The sequence below is a fragment of the Balaenoptera physalus genome, assembly GCF_965194825.1.
Source record: "Balaenoptera physalus genome assembly, chromosome: 1".
Lineage (NCBI taxonomy): Eukaryota > Metazoa > Chordata > Mammalia > Artiodactyla > Balaenopteridae > Balaenoptera > Balaenoptera physalus.
This window is the reverse complement of record NC_138882.1, coordinates 140206799-140224260: the sequence shown is the minus strand read 5'-3', so window position 1 is coordinate 140224260 and position 17462 is coordinate 140206799. Positions and strand designations below refer to the sequence as shown.

Here is a 17462-nt window from a genome sequence, read left to right as displayed (position 1 = left end):
TTCCATTTGATTCATTCTGAGCACTAGCTGGTGCTTTCTGTGGGTAATTCTGGGATTTATTTATTTATTTATTTTTAGCACAAGTCAGAGCCACTTCAGTGTGTGCAGTGTTTGTATGTGTTTGTTTTCCCTGAGAGGTGAATGATCTCAGACCTAAGATATTCCGGGATACATGCTCATTCAGAGCCCTTGGTATCCAAGTAAAAGGTGGATGCTGGGAAACCAAACTACAGATGCTGGAGCTACAGTATCTTGTCCTGGTTTTGCAAATGTGTTTTACCATACTGGACTGTACATAACCGCTCTGACCTTATCCCCTTCATATTTTTCTTTCTTTCTTTTTTTTTTTTAAATTAACTAATTAATTAATTTATTTTTGGCTGTGTTGGGTCTTCGTTTCTGTGAGGGCTTTCTCTAGTTGCGGCAAGCGGGGGCCACTCTTCATCACGGTGCGCGAGCCTCTCACTATCGTGGCCTCTCTTGTTGCGGAGCACAGGCTCCAGACGCGCAGGCTCAGTAGTTGTGGCTCACGGGCCTAGTTGCTCCGCGGCATGTGGGATCTTCCCAGACCAGGCCTCGAACCCGTGTCCCCTGCATTAGCAGGCAGATTCTCAACCACTGCGCCATCAGGGAAGCCCTATTTTTCTTTCTGAATCAGACCTCTGAATGGTTTTACATCCCACTGGGCAACATATGCCTACAGAAAAAAAGCTGACAATCCCGTGTCTTCTGAATCACATCTTTTAAGAAATGCCAAGGGCAATTTTTTTCTGTTGCCCTTGTGAATGTAGGGTATGTTTCAAAAATAAAATGTATAATAGGTTTGTTTGGAAGGTCACTGAAGACATTCTCTTTGGAAAAAAAGAATCAGGCTTTCTTCTCACGTGTGTGTGTGTGTGCACGTGTGTGTGTTTAAGAGGGTGATAGATTATTTTACTCATTTACCTTCAGATGTGTTTTTTTTTAATTTTTTTTTTTTATTGAAGTATAGTTGATTTACAGTGCTGTGCCAATCTCAGCTGTACAGTAACATGACTCAGTTATACATGTATAGACATTCTTTTTTTTATATTCTTTTCCATTATGGTTTATCACAGGATATTTAATTTAGTTCCCTGTGTTATACAGTAAGAGTACCTTCAGATGTTTAGTCCTGAAAAATATTGTCAGATAACATTTGTGTCTTTGATCACTGTTAAGGCAATATGTATACTGTCATACCTTGAACAGAAGGTTTGAAGCAATTGGAGTGACTGCTAAAGAATGGAGAGTCATAGACTTGATGGAACTTTGCTGGGTACAGTGGCAGTGTTCATGCCTGCCAAGCATGGATTGAACAATTGTAATCTCTGCTGCCTCACCAGGCTCATCCTTCTTGACGCGCTCATATGTATAAAAATGATTGAATATGAATATGAGAAAGATATGTATATGTACAGACACCAATACAGATATTAGAACTTAGCGTTTCAATAATAAACTGCTGAGAAATTTAACAAAATGTTAAATCTTCGTGAGGGTCATCTTTGGTTTAAATCACAGTATAAGACCTTTTTTTTTTTTAGACTTTTTATTGTATATTGGAGTATAGTTGATTAACAATGTGTTAGTTTCAGGTGTACAGCAAAGTGATTCAGTTATACATATACATGTATCTATTCTTTTTCAAATTCTTTTCCCATTTAGGTTATTACATAATATTGAGCAGAGTTCCTTGTGCTGTACAGTAGGTTCTTGTTGGTTATCCATTTAAAATATAGCAGTGTGTACATGTCAATCCCAAGCTCCCTAACTACCCCCCACCCCCGGAACCCTTCCCCCCGGTAACCATAAGTTCAGAGAACTTGGTTTTTATTCCGTGACTCTTCCTTTGTTCAGTGTCCTTGGTGTCTGAATGAGCTCAGAGTATGTGACTGAAAAACATGGTAAAACTCTGGATCTCTTCTTCTTCATTTTGTTGGATTCTCTCCTGAGACCCTGTCCCTGTGTCCATTTCTGATGGGTTTCTTCTGATTGATCTGACTGCTGCCCCAGGATGAGGAACAATCTTAATATAGTAGACAATCCTGACTTTGTTTAATTCGGTTTGTGTTTTCAGGGAACGACTAGATTTTAACATGCGAGCATTAAGGGCCATATGGGAACCATATGTATACAGATATTTGAACACATCCTAGAAAAACTTGGTTCAGAGTTCAAAATCAAATTGAGTATACATGATTTGTGTATCCCATCGATCCATCGGAGGAGGGAGTAGCACACTTCCTGACTTCATAGCCCAGGAGAAGCAAATGCTGCATTAAACAATCATAGTGTAGGATCTTGGGAGCACCAGTGAAGGGGGTGAGAGGGGAGAGGTAGCACAGAGGAGAAAGTGACTGGCCCTCTCTTGGGGGCGAGAGAGGCAGCTATTAGGAAGGTTTCTGGGAGAAGGTGACACCAAGAGCAAAATTTGGAAAGTGAAAATTAAAGCACATTCTAGATGGAGGGAACATCGTGTACAAAAGGTACAGAGGCATGAGAAAAGAATCTAAAAAAGAGTGGATATATGTCTATGTATAACTGATTCACTTGGCTGTACAGCAGAAACTAACACATTGTAAATCAACTATACTCCAATAAAAATTAATTTTTAAAAAAAGGTATAGAGGCATGAAACAACAAGGTGTGTTCTGGAAACCACAAGTAGTTGGATAATCCTAGAGCTGAAAATATGAGCAGACGAGAAGTGGATGGGGCCAAAAGTTAAACACTTCTTGAAATTCAAAAACGGAGTTGATTAAGTGTCAAGTTAATATTATAAATGAGGTGGAAGGAAGTTAAAAATAAAATTTAAAACTGAGTTTGAAAGAGTGAATAATTTATATTTTAACTTTCCTTTCAACTAACATTTAAAAGTTAACTAAATTTAACAAATTTTAAATTCAGACATACTTTAGGTATTAAAGTATGGTTTCCCTGTATTTGGGCCTGTCTTGTCATACACTTTCAGATGCACTTAGCTCATTTGCTAATGCTACTTACTTAGAAGTCTGTAAAGTAAGGCACAGGATGAAACTAATTTTAGATGTTAGGAGAGGCTGCTTCCCTAATTTATGAAGCAGGTATCTTGGGAATTGGATGAACTAAGAGAATTCATTGCAAAACTACATCCAAAGCATATGAGGTATACTTGGCTAGTTTAATAATAAAACAATTATTGTGCACTTACTATGCACAAAGTTCCATACTAAGAGAACAGTTATGTGGTGGAAAAAGCATGGACTTAGGAGTCAGGCCTTATTAGCTTGTAGTCTTGAGCAAGCAAATTTACCTTTCCTGGTTTCTTTTTTTCTCATCTGTAAAATAGGACTATGTATGTCGTAGGTTTGCAAGGATTGGCTAACAAATGTAAAACTTGTAATGGAGTTCTGGAACACAGTAGGTGGTCAGATGTTAGATGTGTGTTCTTATTTTCAGTGTAAAGAAAATTTAATTGAAAATTATTATTAATGTAAATATATACATAGACACTGATATAGATGTTAGAACTTAACATTTCAATAATAAACTGTTGAGAAACTTAACAAAAATATTGTCATTCTAATAAATAAGGATCATCATTTTTACCCCTCATTAAGTACACTTGGGTAAAGCCTAAGTGAATAAAATCAGCCATCTTCCATTAAACCTTACCTAGTAAATATAAAACAAAACAGGATAAAACTCTCTTGATTCTCCTATTACTAATATGAAAACTCTGATTTTGGAAAGAAGAACAAGTTGATTAGGGTTAAAAGTAGAAGATGATGTGGAAAAATGCAGACAATTTATTTTATTTTATTTTATTTTTGGGCCGCGCTGTGTGGCTTGCGGGATCTTAGTTCCCCAACCAGGGATTGAACCCAGGCCCTCGGCAGTGAAAGCGCCAAGTCCTAACCACTGGACTGCCAGGGAATTCCCACAGACGATTTAACTTCACCTTTTTTATACTGTTTTTATAGAAATTATACATGATCACTATAAAACACTCAGGCCATATGGAAAAAGGCAAAGAAAGGCAACAAATTGCCCAAAATCCCACTTGCCAGAAATAACCAGGGTTAACAATTGCAAACCATCATTGTAGATACCTCTCCATGCACATATGCAGATAAAAATCTGTAAGAATGATATCATACTTTACATTCTTTAAAAAACGCCATTAATTTTACTCAAATTTAATATAGCAAAAGCTAAAGTGAACCCTAAGGAATTATCACTGAATTTCAGATAAAACTTTCATCACCAGGGATATTAATTCCTATGGGAGCCCCTTAAGAATGTGAAAGATGGAACTTTCCTGGTGGCACAGTGGTTAAGAATCCGCCTACCAATGCAGGGGACACGGGTTCGAGCCCTGGTCTGGGAAGATCACACATGCTGCGGAGCAACCAAGCCTGTGCGCCACAACTACTGAGCCTGCGCTCTAGAGCCCGCGAGCCACAACTACTGAAGCCCGCGCGCCTAGAGCCCATGTTCCGCAGCAGAAGAAGCCACCGCAATGAGAAGTACGCACACCGCAGTGAAGAGTAGCCCCCGCTCACCACCCACGTGCAGCAACGAAAACGCAATGCAGCCAAAAATAAATAAAATAAAATAAATAAATTTATTTAAAAAAATATGAAAGACATTAGGAGATTGACAAATTTGTTGTTTTATTTTTAGCCTCATTTCAAATTTAGAGAATATACTTATACTTCCATCTCCTCTCCCCTTCCTTCCAATTTTTTTAGCTTTTATTGTTAAAATTTATTATAAATTTCTCTGTAACTTTAGTTTCCCATTTTTTTGGTCTTACAGTTAAGAAATTTTAATGAATTCTGTGCACTCATTTTTTTCCTCACTACCGCTTCTGTTAATTTTATTTTGATTAATCTTAGTTATATCCCTGAATATACCAGAAACCATTGAATAGTACACTTTAAATGAGTGGCTTGTATGGAATATGATTTATATATGAGTAAGGCTGCACTACTTTTTAAAAAAATTTATTGTATTGAAGTATAGTTGATTTACAATGTTGTGTTAATTTCTGCTGTACAGCAAAGTGATTCAGTTATACATACATATATATATATACATACATACACATTCTCTTTTATTTTATTTTTTTTAATTTTTAAATGTTTATTTATTTATTTATTTTGGCTGTGCCGGGTCTTAGTTGCGGCACGCGGGATCTTCACTGCAGCACGTAGGATCTTTTAGTTGTGGCATTCGGACTTCTTAGTTGTGGCATGTGGGACATAGTTCTCCGACCAGGGATCAAACCCGGGCCCCCTGCATTGGGAGCATGGAGTCTTACCCACTGGACCTCCAGGGAAGTCCCCTGTGCTTTTAAATGGTTGGGAAAAAATAGTATTTTGTGACATGGGAAAATGCCCTGAAATTCACACTTCAGCCTCCCTGAACAAAGCGTTCCTGCCACACAGCCATGCTGTTGGTGCGAGGCCTGGGGCTGCTTTTTCACCCCCACGGCAGAGGTGAGCACTGCCACAGAGACCACACGGCTCACAAAATTGAAACAGTCACTATCCAGCCTGCTGACCTGTGTCCTAGGACACACGCAGAGAGTCTGGAGGTGGGGAGCCCATCAACCCATTGTTGGCCGCTTGTGTGAGAGCAAAGCTGGGGATCTGATTTTGAGACGTGCTTCTCATTTTTATATAACAGGCGAGTCTACATAAATTGCATGAAATTTAAACAGTGAAATCATACTGTTTGGCCGCTCCGCCTGCAGGATCTTAGTTCTTGGGGCGACAGCAGTGAGAGCGCCAAGTCCTAACCACTGGACAACCCGGGAATTCCTGTGAAATCATACTTTAAACGCACTAAGAGATCTCGCGCTTTATGAGAAACATGCTGAATTACTTTAACAAAGGAACCCGTTTTTGTCCTAAAAGAATGCCCGGTGCTGATGGAGGATGCAGGAGGGAGCCTGGGGCCAGAGGAACCGCCTGCCTGGCTTTCACTGCTGGGCTCACCAAGGGTGGGGGTGGGTAAGGATTACTTTCCATCTGCCCCCTGACCCCCAGAATCTGCGAATGTGACCTTATTTAGAAAAGGATCTTTACAGACAGATGTAATTAGTTAAGGATCTTGAGATGAGGTCCTCCTGGATGAGGGTGACCCTAAATCCAATGACCGCTGTCCTTATGGAAGAGGAGAGACAGACACAGAGGAGAAGCCACGTGAAGACAGAGCCACAACCCAGGGACGCCTGGGCCCCCAGCAGCTGGAAGAGGCAGGAAGGACCCTTACTGGAGGCTCGGGAGGGAGCGTGGCTCTGCCGCACCTGGATTTCTGAATTCTGGCCTCAGAACTGGGACGGAGTAACTCCTGTTTTACGGCTCTCAGTCTGTGGTGCTTTGTTGCAGCCGCCCCAGGACACCAGAAGAGGGACCGCCTCACTCTTCCCCTCCCCCGGTCCACGTCCAGAAGGGTTGGCGCAGGCCTAGTCTGGATGGGAGCGGGTGGCGGGGAGCGGTGGTGACAGAGCTCCCTGCGCCCCCCGGGACTTCGGGCGCCCCGGCAGGGAGTGGGTGGCGTGGTGCCCCCAAGTCAAGGCCGTGGCCCGATGTGCGCTTCAAACAACCTGCCCAGCCCCGGCCGACGAGGCAGGAGCCGTGAGAGCCAGCGGTCAGCGACCAGGCCCAGCACGGACAGGGCGGCCTTCTGAGTCACAGCGTGGGCACCGCAGTGTGGCCCGACACCAGGCTCCCACAGACGACGGGTCAGGAGAGAGCTGGTGGGCGTGGATGGGTTGGGCTCAGAAGCGCCTGGGACCCGGGTCCTGGTGAACCCTCATGGCTCTGGCTCGGAAGAGGTGGGCAGAGGTGCGAGATGGGAGCTGAGTAGGAGGGCGGCGCCCGCCTCCCCTTTAAACTATAAAGAAGTCAAGACGGACTAATTCTTCAAGTCCCCTGAGGGCCCCGGAGGCCGGGCGTCTTACGAGATGCGAGACCCCTCTCCTTGCCTACGGGGTCGGGGGGTGGGGCGATTGCTAGGCAGCCCTCGGCAGACCGAGCCCTGAGCATTGAGAGATCCCGGGGCGCTCCTGAGAACAAAGTACACAAGTCGGGCTCTGCGCCCCTCCCTGCCAGAGGTGGGCCCCGGGGACCCTCCCCTCGGGGCAGCCCAGCCGCTGTCACTGGGGCCCCTACCCCTGTCCAGCTCTCGGTCCTGGAAAACTGCCGGCACGTGCACAGGGCACAGCTGGCTAAACGCTGGTCCTGATCAAAGCGGCTACGTGGACGCGGGTTCCACGACCCACCCCGGAGTCCTGGGCCGACCTGCGCACGTGGATGAAGGCTGACTCCGACGGGGCAAGAAACGGGAAGGAAAACAGGGCCGCCCAGTGCGCAGAGGGACCTGTGTACCCCACCATCTGCTTCATAGGTGCCTGTGGGGCTGAGACGCAAAGAAGAAGCTGGGGAGGGCCTGGGAGATGGGGGTCAGTGGAGGGAGACCCGCTGCAGCACGTCACACGCTTTCAGGGGAAGCTTCCTGTGGTTCTCACGGGGCTTCTGAAGGCCAACGCAGGCCACGGACGCAGGCCACGATGCCGCCCGCCCCCGAGACCCTACCTGCTGCGGACGTCCTTGGTGCGGATGGGCACCAGGAGGCTGAAGGGGGACCTGGCCGAGTGAAGGGAGCAGTCGTCACGGGCCAGGGGGCTCGGGGCCGGCCGGGGCCCAGGCTGCTGTGGGCCCGGAACCGTCTGGCCTGTAGCCGCACCTTGCAGTCCGCGTGACCCCACTCCACCTTGTTTGCTGTCCGCAGGGCGTCGGAGGCGGCGTTGCCGTCTATGGCGGGCAGTGGGCGCGGGGGAAGCAGGCTGGCCAGCCGGTGGATGCTCCCGGCCGAGGCCCCATCCCGGTGCAGGAGGTCCAGGGAAGTGCTGATCATTCCGCAAAGACAGTTACCCCACGAGCAGGGGCCTCCGCTGCCCGGGGCCCTGCGGGTTGTGGGGCTCTCCTGCAGGGAGGTGCTCAGGCAGGGCGGGGAGCCACTGCGGGCCGGGGTCCCGGGGGCCTCGTCCTGCGGGGAGCCCCCGGTGGGGCTGGCCCCATTCCTCGCGGCCGGGTCCTCACGGCTGGTTCGAAACCGCCTCTTCCTCCAGCCCTTCTCATCCAGGGACAGTGCTCGCTTCAGCCTGGGCCTCGGCGGCGGCGGCTCCAGACTGAAGGGTCTCCCCCTGGCCTGTGGGTCCTCGTTGCTGACTTGCGCCGGGGTGTCCAGAGAGAGCGCTGGGCTCTTCTCGGGTCCCCAACGGTGGTCAGCGGCCGGGGATCCCGGGCGGGCGGCGAGGTCTTCATCAGTGTTTGGTAGCTGCCCCTTGAGCATTCTGCCTTCAGGCTGCAGATGCCGCTGGGCGGCCTCCGAGTGCCCCAGGCTCGCCAACTTGGATGGCACAGTCCAGGGGCCAGCCCTCACACCCGAGGGCAGCCTGGCCGAGCCGGGAGACGGCCCCTCCTGGGGCTGCCGGCGACGTCCAGTGTCAGGGATGCGTGGTCAACCGTCGCTGGGCGAGGTGCGGAGGAGAGAAAGGGCAGCAGCTCCCCCTCGGGCTGGGGTGGTCCAGCTGCTGCATGGCTGGGAGCCCTGATGGTCTGGAGTCCCCGGTAAGTCCCTCTGGGCGCCGCCCGCTCCCCAGCCCCGCGGGCTTCGGCCGCCGGGGGCGGGCAGGGTGGCCCACATTCTCTTTTAAAAAATTTTCATTGGAGTCTGGTTGATTTAAAATGTTGTGTTAGTTTCTGCTGTATAGCAGGGTGAATCAGTTATACATATATGCACTCTTTTAAAAATTCTTTTTCCATATAGGTCATTATGGAGTATTGAGAAGAGTTCCCTGTGCTATACAGTAGGTCCTTATTAGTTATCTGTTTTATATATAGTGGTGTGTATGTGTCAATCCCAATCTCCCAATTTATTCCCCCCACCCCTTACCCCCCCTGGTAACCATAAGTTTGTTTTCTACATCTGTGACTCTATTTCTGTTTTGTAAATAACTTCATTTGTACTACTTTTTAACACAACTTTGCCATTCATCACTTGGTTGACTGGATTTTGTTGAATCCCTCTCTCCTCTCCTCTCCCACCCTCCTTGCAGAGCAGCTCATGAGGTGCTATATTCCATGAGTTTTTGAGTTTGAAAATATCTCCTTATTGTTCAACAGCTGAGCTGCCTGTGATATTCTTGAGTGGTCCTTGGGTCCTTTGCAGCCATGCTTCATCATCTTCTGGCCTGGATTATTGCTCTGTAGAAGCTTAAGGCCAGTCTGACTTTTTTTCCCTTTTGTGAATATGATTCTTTTGTCCCGTATAGACTTCCTGACGAATTGTTTCTTCATACTTTAAGTAAGTAGAATCTCTCTATTGGTTTTGTTTTTCCTCTTATATATAGTGTGTCCTTTTAATCCCCAATTCAGTTCTTTCCTTTCAGGGAAGTTCTCCTGTATTACGTCGTTTTTTTGGTCCATCTGTTCAGTTTTTCTGTTTCAAGAATGCCAGTTATATTGGATGCTATGTTGAATATTCTTTGTCATTATCGTTATTTTGTTTAAATTTTTCTTACGGCTGTGTTTCCTTTTGCCTTCAAATATGTTCAGGGCAGAGGAGAGCAAAACTTTATTTATATTTCCATAACTACTTTATAATTTCTTTACCTTTTGTTGCCATGCATGCTATGCTGTAGGGCCTTTGCACTTACTATGCCCTCTGCCTGCGATGCCCTGGCTCCTGAAATCCATGTGGATTGCTGCATTCACATCTTTACTCAGGTATCCCCTCCTCAGTGGATCCTTCGTGTACCATCCTATCTACCCATGTCACTCTTTCTTCTTACCTTATAATCACATGACATTAGATATTTATCTGCAAATTTGGTGTTGCGTACCTTCCTCATGCTCCCACCCCCAATGAAGTCTTCAGAAAGCAGAGATTATATCTGTGTTGTTCGTGGTTGTATTGCCTACCACAGTGTTTGCTGCATAGAAAAGGCTTATAAGTATATGTCTGATTATAGAGAGGTCTGGCCCACAGCCTGTAGCTAAGCCTACGTAGGGGATACTTGGGGCAAAAATGTGGGCCCTGGTGAAATCATTTACAAATCCCTTTTGTCTCAATTGAGATACAATGGGACAAATTTTCCCCTAATTTGTTTCTAGAGACTGATGTTCAAAGAATGAGCAAGCAGAATTCTTAAACAGAAGAGCCTTTAAGCAAAGGATTTGCAGATGACGGCTACTTCCTCAGTGCAATACCCATTTTCCCTTACTGGTAAAAGGGCTCAGTGCTGTTAGAATAACCTGTTTAAGAACAAAGGTTTTAAGTTAGTAGTTGTCCTCTATGTCCTTAAACAGGAAAAATCCTTAAGCTGATGCCAGAGGATGTCCACGCCATTTGGGAATGTCCCCAGGAATGCCTACCTAATAGAAATTCTTTAATTTCAATAAGCCATTTTGAAGATCCAAACTTGTGGTTTAAAGCCAAATTTTCTGTATCTTGTATTTATCAGTGGATCACTAAGTAGTGATTATAGCGTATCGGTTTTTAAATCATTTACTGCTAACCTATATAAGCTCTTTGAGAGCAGTACCCATTTATTACAAATCTCTTAAACTCGAGGATGTATAACAGGATTTCCAAGTGTCCCTGGGAGGTTTCAGCGAGCAGGAATTAGGCCCTCGAGCTCTCTTGGCATAGTGGGAAATGTGGAGCTCACAAAGTGATAGGAGGTAGCATAAGCTCCGTTTGTCAACATCTGGAGCACAGCTGCTTCTTAATCTTTTCACCATCTGTTAATAAAAACTGGCTGAAAAGGAATATGGAGGTCTTAGATACACATACAAATAAATATTGAATAAACAGATAAGATATAAGAGAGAAAAGGCCTTCACAAAACAGATTTTGATGGTGATTAATTTTAAGTTACAACTAAGGCTTCTGGTGGGTGGTGTGAAAGGTTTGAATGCCCCACTGGGTTTGGGAAGACTGTGGAAGAATAACTGACTGATTTCAACTTTAATCCTTCAGTGATTAATTGTGATGAACAATCTGTAACCTGGTTCTTGTTTTTCTAACAACTGGGAAGAGATGGGTGGTCAGAAGCCACCATGTTGGCCCCAGATCTTAATGGCGGTAGGAAGGGGGCCTGATGTTGCTTGGCCTTTTCACAAGCTGCCCATCCCAGGCGGGTGTTGGAAGTTGCCCTTCAGAACTGCCCTTTTATTTCCGTCAAGTGGAGGGCTTGCTTTTCTGCCTGGGAATGTGGTGGTGGACTCTGGCTCTGTGCCCTTCCTCTGCAGTGAATGCACTCCAAATTAGAAAAACAAACGTCCTAGTTCCCTCTTGCCCTCCACTGCCTGAGCTTGTTGCTGTGGCATCTCCTGCTTCAGCTGCCCTCCCTCAGGCTCTTGGCATGGCTGACAGGAGTCGGTGCCAAGGTCCAGTGGCCAGCACTGCTGGGAACATAATACCCGTCAAGACTTTAGTGACATCTCTCTGCACCTGGTAAATCTTTTGGGGAGGTTTTTTTTTTTAAATTTTATTTATTTATTTATTTTTGGCTGTGTTGGGTCTTCGTTTCTGTGCGAGGGCTTTCTCCAGTTGCGGCGAGCAGGGGCCACTCTTCATCGCGGTGCACGGGCCTCTCACTGTCGTGGCCTCTCTTGTTGCGGAGCACAGGCTCCAGACGCGCAGGCTCAGTAGTTGTGGCTCACGGGCCTAGCTGCTCCGCAGCATGTGGGAATCTTCCCAGACCAGGGCTCGAACCCGTGTCCCCTGCATTAGCAGGCAGATTCTCAACCACTGCGCCACCAGGGAAACCCTTTTGGAGAGTTTTTATAAACAACCTGTAAGGCACCATAAGTAGTGATGCACCATGATAGCTTCTGGGAGACTGTATAAAATTTCAGCTTTCAACGTGGATTGGCTGTTTGAACAGGACAGAGCAGCTTTTCCAGGCCAGGTTATGAGATGAGACAGGGAAACCATGAAGTAGGTTTTCCATACTCCTGGTCAGAGACCATGCAGTGGAACAGTGTCATATGTGTAGCTAAAGGGAGGAAGCAAGCTTTCTATGCTTAAATATGATCTTTCTTTTACTTTACCTGTTGGGCTTTCTGGTTTCCTCAACAATGGAATGTATTCACTGGTAACAGGCTGTCTAAGGAGGCTGGAATACTGCTAGTCATTTAGAAGCATGTCTTTCAGGGTTAGTTTTAGTAAAAATAAAAGCATACCACAATTGTTGCAGTTCTTTAAGTGGAAAAATTATTAATGCTGCCACCTGTTGACAGAATTTGAGTGTGCATCAGCCCACTTGGTTAGTAATCCCTGCCTGCCAGGAATACCATAACCACATGAGATCTGACTGTATCCTGGGCATTTCAGGAATAAACACAGCCCCAGCCCTCAGGGATCTTGTAATTTTAATAGGCTCCATGAGCAAGCATATTTAAAGAAGAATAAATATCCACAGCTAGAGTGGCAGGTTCTCCTTGGGCCTGCCAGTGTAATCATAGCCTGCCTCGTCTAAATCACTTAATTAAGAGACGATAATCTCTTGGTTAGAATGTATTTAAATACTTTGCATATGCACTGAAATACTTTCATGTTCAGAATGGCTATTCCTATTTAGATACAGATTTTCTGTTACAAGACTTCCATGGGATCATGGTTTAACATTCCATACATTAGCTAATTATTTGTTTCCTTCCAAATCCCAGTAGCCTAGCAATTCAAAATACCAACGAGTTGAATCTCATACCAAGAGTAGATCTCTAGCAGAGAACTTGGATCAGTGGATATCAAATGGTAACTAAGTGTATTCTAGAGCAAAATGCCCACATTTACCCCACCCCCAAAGTCAATATGAACATCTCATGTCCTGATACAGGGGCATCTTGCTTGACAGGTTTCAAGTAGTCTTCATACTCTGCCCCTCTGACATTATGTTCTTTTTATTGTTTTTAATTTTTTATTATTATTATTATTTAATTTATTTATTTATTTATTTATTTTTGGCTGCATCGGGTCTTCGTCTCTGTGCAAGGGCTTTCTCCAGTTGCGGCGAGCAGGGGCCACTCTTCATCGTGGTGCACGGGCCTCTCACTGTCGCAGCCTCTCCCGTTGCGGAGCACAGGCTCCAGACGCGCAGGCTCAGCAGTTGTGGCTCACGGGCCTAGCCGTTCCGCGGCATGTGGGATCTTCCTGGACCAGGGCATGAACCCGTGTCCCCTGCACTGGCAGGCGGACTCCTAACCACTGCACCACCAGGGAAGCCCTAACCACTGCACCACCAGGGAAGCCCTATGTTCTTTTTAAAAAATATGTATGGCTGGATAATAACGCTTTTTAAAAAACGGTTTAAAATGTGCTGGTCGCATTGCACCTCTTCTGACATTCTCTTCTTGGCAGCTGATTGATGTGAGAATTACAAACGAATTACTTTGGGACTTCCCAAATAAATAAATAAATAAAATAAACAACAGACAGTTATAAAAACAAACAAAGAAAAAAACAAATGAATTACTTTGAGGATTTACTCAGCCCAACTTGAGACACTGGTGTAAATCAATTCAAGGAATTCTGGTGCTACCATGCTGCCTTTTATTTTTTTATTTTTGGCTGTGTTGGGTCTTCGTTGCTGTGCATGGGTTTTCTCTAGTTGCAGCGAGCAGGGGCTACTCTTCGTTGCAGTGCGCGGGCTTCTCACTGTCGTGGCTTCTCTTGTTGCAGATCACGGGCTCTAGGCACGCGGGCTCAGTAGTTATGGCTCTCGGGCTCTAGAGCGCAGGCTCAGTAGTTGTGGCGAATGGGCTTAGTTGCACTGTGGCATGTGGGATCTTCCCGGGCCAGGGATCGAACCCGTGTCCCCTGCATTGGCAGGCGGATTCTTAACTACTGTGCCTCCAGGGAAGCTCCCATGCTGCCTTTTTGAGTACCATTTCCTATTGTCTGCCCTGAAGTCTTAAAATTAGGATCTGTAGGCTGAAGGATATTCATTTTTTAATTATCTTATAAGCAGATAAAGAGCGCTCCTCACTCCGTGGAGCCTTTGTCCTTACGCCTAACTAGAGTGACAGACAGGACCTGTGACCCTTCAGGCCTGTGACATTGTACCCCAAACTTCAGTGGGAGCCCCGGCCCATCCCCAGGGCCTTGGTGACCACTTCAGAGATTAGGACACCACAGCTGCCCTGAAAATTATACTATTTGAGACTGGTTACTTCCAACTGTGATGCTTGATTATTAATAGAAATGTAAGTCATCCCTCTTACATTATATCCCTCACATGACCTTTTAAAAATCCTCTTCTCTTTGTTACTGATTCCCCTCCTCCTGCCCCCTAATTCTTGACTCTTCCACCGTACTCTGGAATCCTCTTTCCTTATCAATTTTCTCCACCTTCCACGTGCCCTCTCTTTGTAGAATGCTCTGTCTACCTTCTGCCTTAAGGAAAACCTGGGTCTCCCCTTACGATGCTACTTTTTTTTCTTGTCTCTTCTGTTTTTGAGGCGACTCATTTCTCCCACGTGAAAACATCCTGTTGGGTGATTGTGGTGGCGATGGTATTATTCTGTCTCCCTACCACCTCTTTCATACTTTTATAAAAGCCCAAGCTTATCTTCATCCTTCATGTCTTTCTTACTGTCAAACTTGCTATTTGTCTTTTGACCTCCAGCTCCACATGGTTTTCATTTTCCCCCATTTTCCACTCCTTCTCCAGCAGTTTGCCCTGGGCCAGCCAACATGCTGGGATTTACATATAGTAATTTTTTGAATTAGGTATCATCATTCTCAAAGGTACAGAAAGGTTAGGTAACCAACGTCACAAAGTGAGAAAACCATAGGTGAACCACCAACCGAGGAAGTTTGTCTCCAGAGCCTATATTCATTCTCAGAGTCTATATTTTTCATGCTGTTTTTCCCTAGTCATGTGTTTAATGGTGTGTGCAATGATATTTATTGGAGTATACTGGAAACCGTTTAGATGTCCAGCAGTAGGGGGATTGGTTAAATTATGACACATCCAAACTAGGGAGTACTCTGCAGGTATTAAAGAGAGTGAGGGAGCAATGTGTACTATGTATAAAAAATCTTCAAGATATATTAACAGAAAAAAGCAAGATGCAGAATATTTATTATGCATATGTGGGAACAGAATCTGGCGAGTCTGTGCCTGCAGCACTAGACCAGGCAGAACCCCTGAAGCCACCAGGATTTGGGTTTCTCAAGTCATTTTGTAAGCTGACTGCTCTGGTCGCCAGCAGCAGGCAGGCACTGCTTCCCATCTGAGAATTTGCTTCTCATAGTATGCAGTTTTCTGTTTCAGAAGGAAGAAAGCAAAGTGTGGTACATGGTGTGTGATTCTGAAGTCAGATAGCACTTGGTTCCTTGGTTCTAGGTTCCTCGGTTATTAAATACGTGGTCTTGGGCAAGTCACTTAACTTTTCTGAGCCTCAGCTTTTATAACTTTCAAATGGGGATGACGCTTACCTGGCAGAATTGTGACTTTTGAGATATTTATTAATTCATTCAACAAATATTTATTCAGCACATACTATATACCAGGCACTGTTTTAGGCAGTAAGGATATGGCAGCAAATAACTTTAAAAGTTCTGCCCTCACTTCGCTTACATTCTAGTGGGAATAAAAGCACTCAGAAAATAAGTCATAGACAGAAAGTGATGCAGAGAAAAAAAGAAAAAGAATGAAGGGTGGGGCTTCCCTGGTGGCGCAGTGGTTGAGAGTCTGCCTGCTAATGCAGGGGACACGGGTTCGAGCCCTGGTCTGGGAAGATCCCACATGCTGCGGAGCAGCTGGGCCCGTGAGCCACAATTGCTGAGCCTGCACGTCTGGAGCCTGTTCTCTGCAACAAGAGAGGCCGCGATAATGAGAGACCCGCGCACCGCGATGAAGAGTGGCCCCCACTTGCCGCAACTAGAGAAAGCCCTCGCACAGAAACGAAGACCCAACACAGCCATAAATAAATAAATAAATAAATAAATAAAAATTTAAAAAAAAAATGGAGATGCTGAGACAGCGTGCCCCTAAAAAAAAAAAAAAAAAAGAATGAAGGGTGAATGGGGCGCCAGTGGTGGGCTGGTTAGAGAAGCCCTCACTGACAGACCTGCTTCGAGCCAAGGCTTGTGAAGCTGAGGGCATACCTGGACATCTGGAGTGAGAGCCTTCTAAGCAGAGGGGACGTGAACTATAAATGTCTTAGGCGGGAGTGAGCCTGCCTGCTTGAGAACAGCAAGGATGTCAGTGATGGGCAGGGAGATGAGGAGAGAGAAGAATCAGGAACAAGAGCAAGCCTTTGCCGGCTACTGCAAAGTTTTGGTTTTTCTGTTGCATGTAATATATCTGGCACATTGAGGATGCTCGACAAATAGTAACCATGATGACGAGGATGTTACCATGATGCTCTGCTCTTTTGGTTGAAGAAAGATAGATGGGGTGACATTTAGGATTCTTTTAAGTACCCCCCTTTATACCCCTGGAACAGCAGCATAGTAGAATGGAAAGAGCGCTTGAAAGACCAGAGACCCGATGTTAAATCCAAGTTCCTCTGTTGACCCTCACTGAAGGCAAACATACTTATCTACCCAACAGAGGGTGATCTTTCCTGCTCTGCCCACCTCCTAGGGTTGATGTGAAGAATGAAATAAGTAAATTTATATAAGTACTTTGTAAACAGTAGACTAAAAATACACGTGAAGCATAAAGGCTGTGTTTGCTGAATTATTATTGGAACGTGGAAACTATCTAGTCCAGCTTCTAGAGTTTCCTTGTCTGTGTGAATGTTTCTAGAAATGGGGTGCACACTGGTGGAAAGGACTGCAGAGCCATAGCTTTCTCGGTGTGGGTTCTGTTACAGTTAGTGCAGCCTGCATGTAGATTAGTTCCTTGCAAGTTGTGTCCCATTGCCGCCACGAGACACACCTGTACTACCAGCAGCTTGAGGCTGAATCTTTGTGCTGAATCTACCAGTCTTCTGAATTTTAACCTAAATTAAAGCTCATCATGATAAGGTATTGAACTGGATCAGGAAAGTAAATTTAAAGAGCTTTATTATCTAAAAATGAGGCGATAAAAGGGGTAAACAGATAACTAGAGTGGGAAGGTTATTGCCGTCATGGTTATGCTGTGCCCGGGCTCTAAGCTATGCTTGGGTTGAGTTCCCTGGTGACTGGGTGGGACCAGAATGTGGAGTCTGTGTGCTGAACTGTAATTGTGGCAGAGAGCAAAGAGCACCAGTGACCCCCTAAACTCTTAGAAAATCTCAGAAAAGGAATTAAATATGGGTCTGAATGTGAGAGCCCAGTAGGTTGGCACTGCCCAGCATGTTTTTGAAATCTGTTCCTTGGGAATTCAGCTTATTTTGTACACAGTTGCATTTCCCACCCATTCTTCCAGAGGCCCCAAAAGT

The 17462-nt window shown here is 45.5% G+C and overlaps 1 protein-coding gene across 7 annotated transcripts in view; it reads left to right on the top strand.

The window, feature by feature from the left end:
* The window catches only part of AK4 (adenylate kinase 4), a gene marked incomplete at its 3' end in the record, with an annotated part of 74605 nt that overhangs the window by 40257 nt on the left and 16886 nt on the right, over window positions 1-17462 (top strand). The window contains exon 4 of one of the 7 annotated variants that reach the window (XM_082453842.1): window positions 1201-6851. The exons of the other annotated variants lie outside the window; for them this stretch is intronic. Within the exon in view, the coding sequence (XP_082309968.1) occupies window positions 1201-1226 (26 nt within the window). Of the gene's footprint in view, window positions 1-1200; window positions 6852-17462 lie in introns of those variants that run through there. 7 annotated transcript variants of the gene reach the window in all.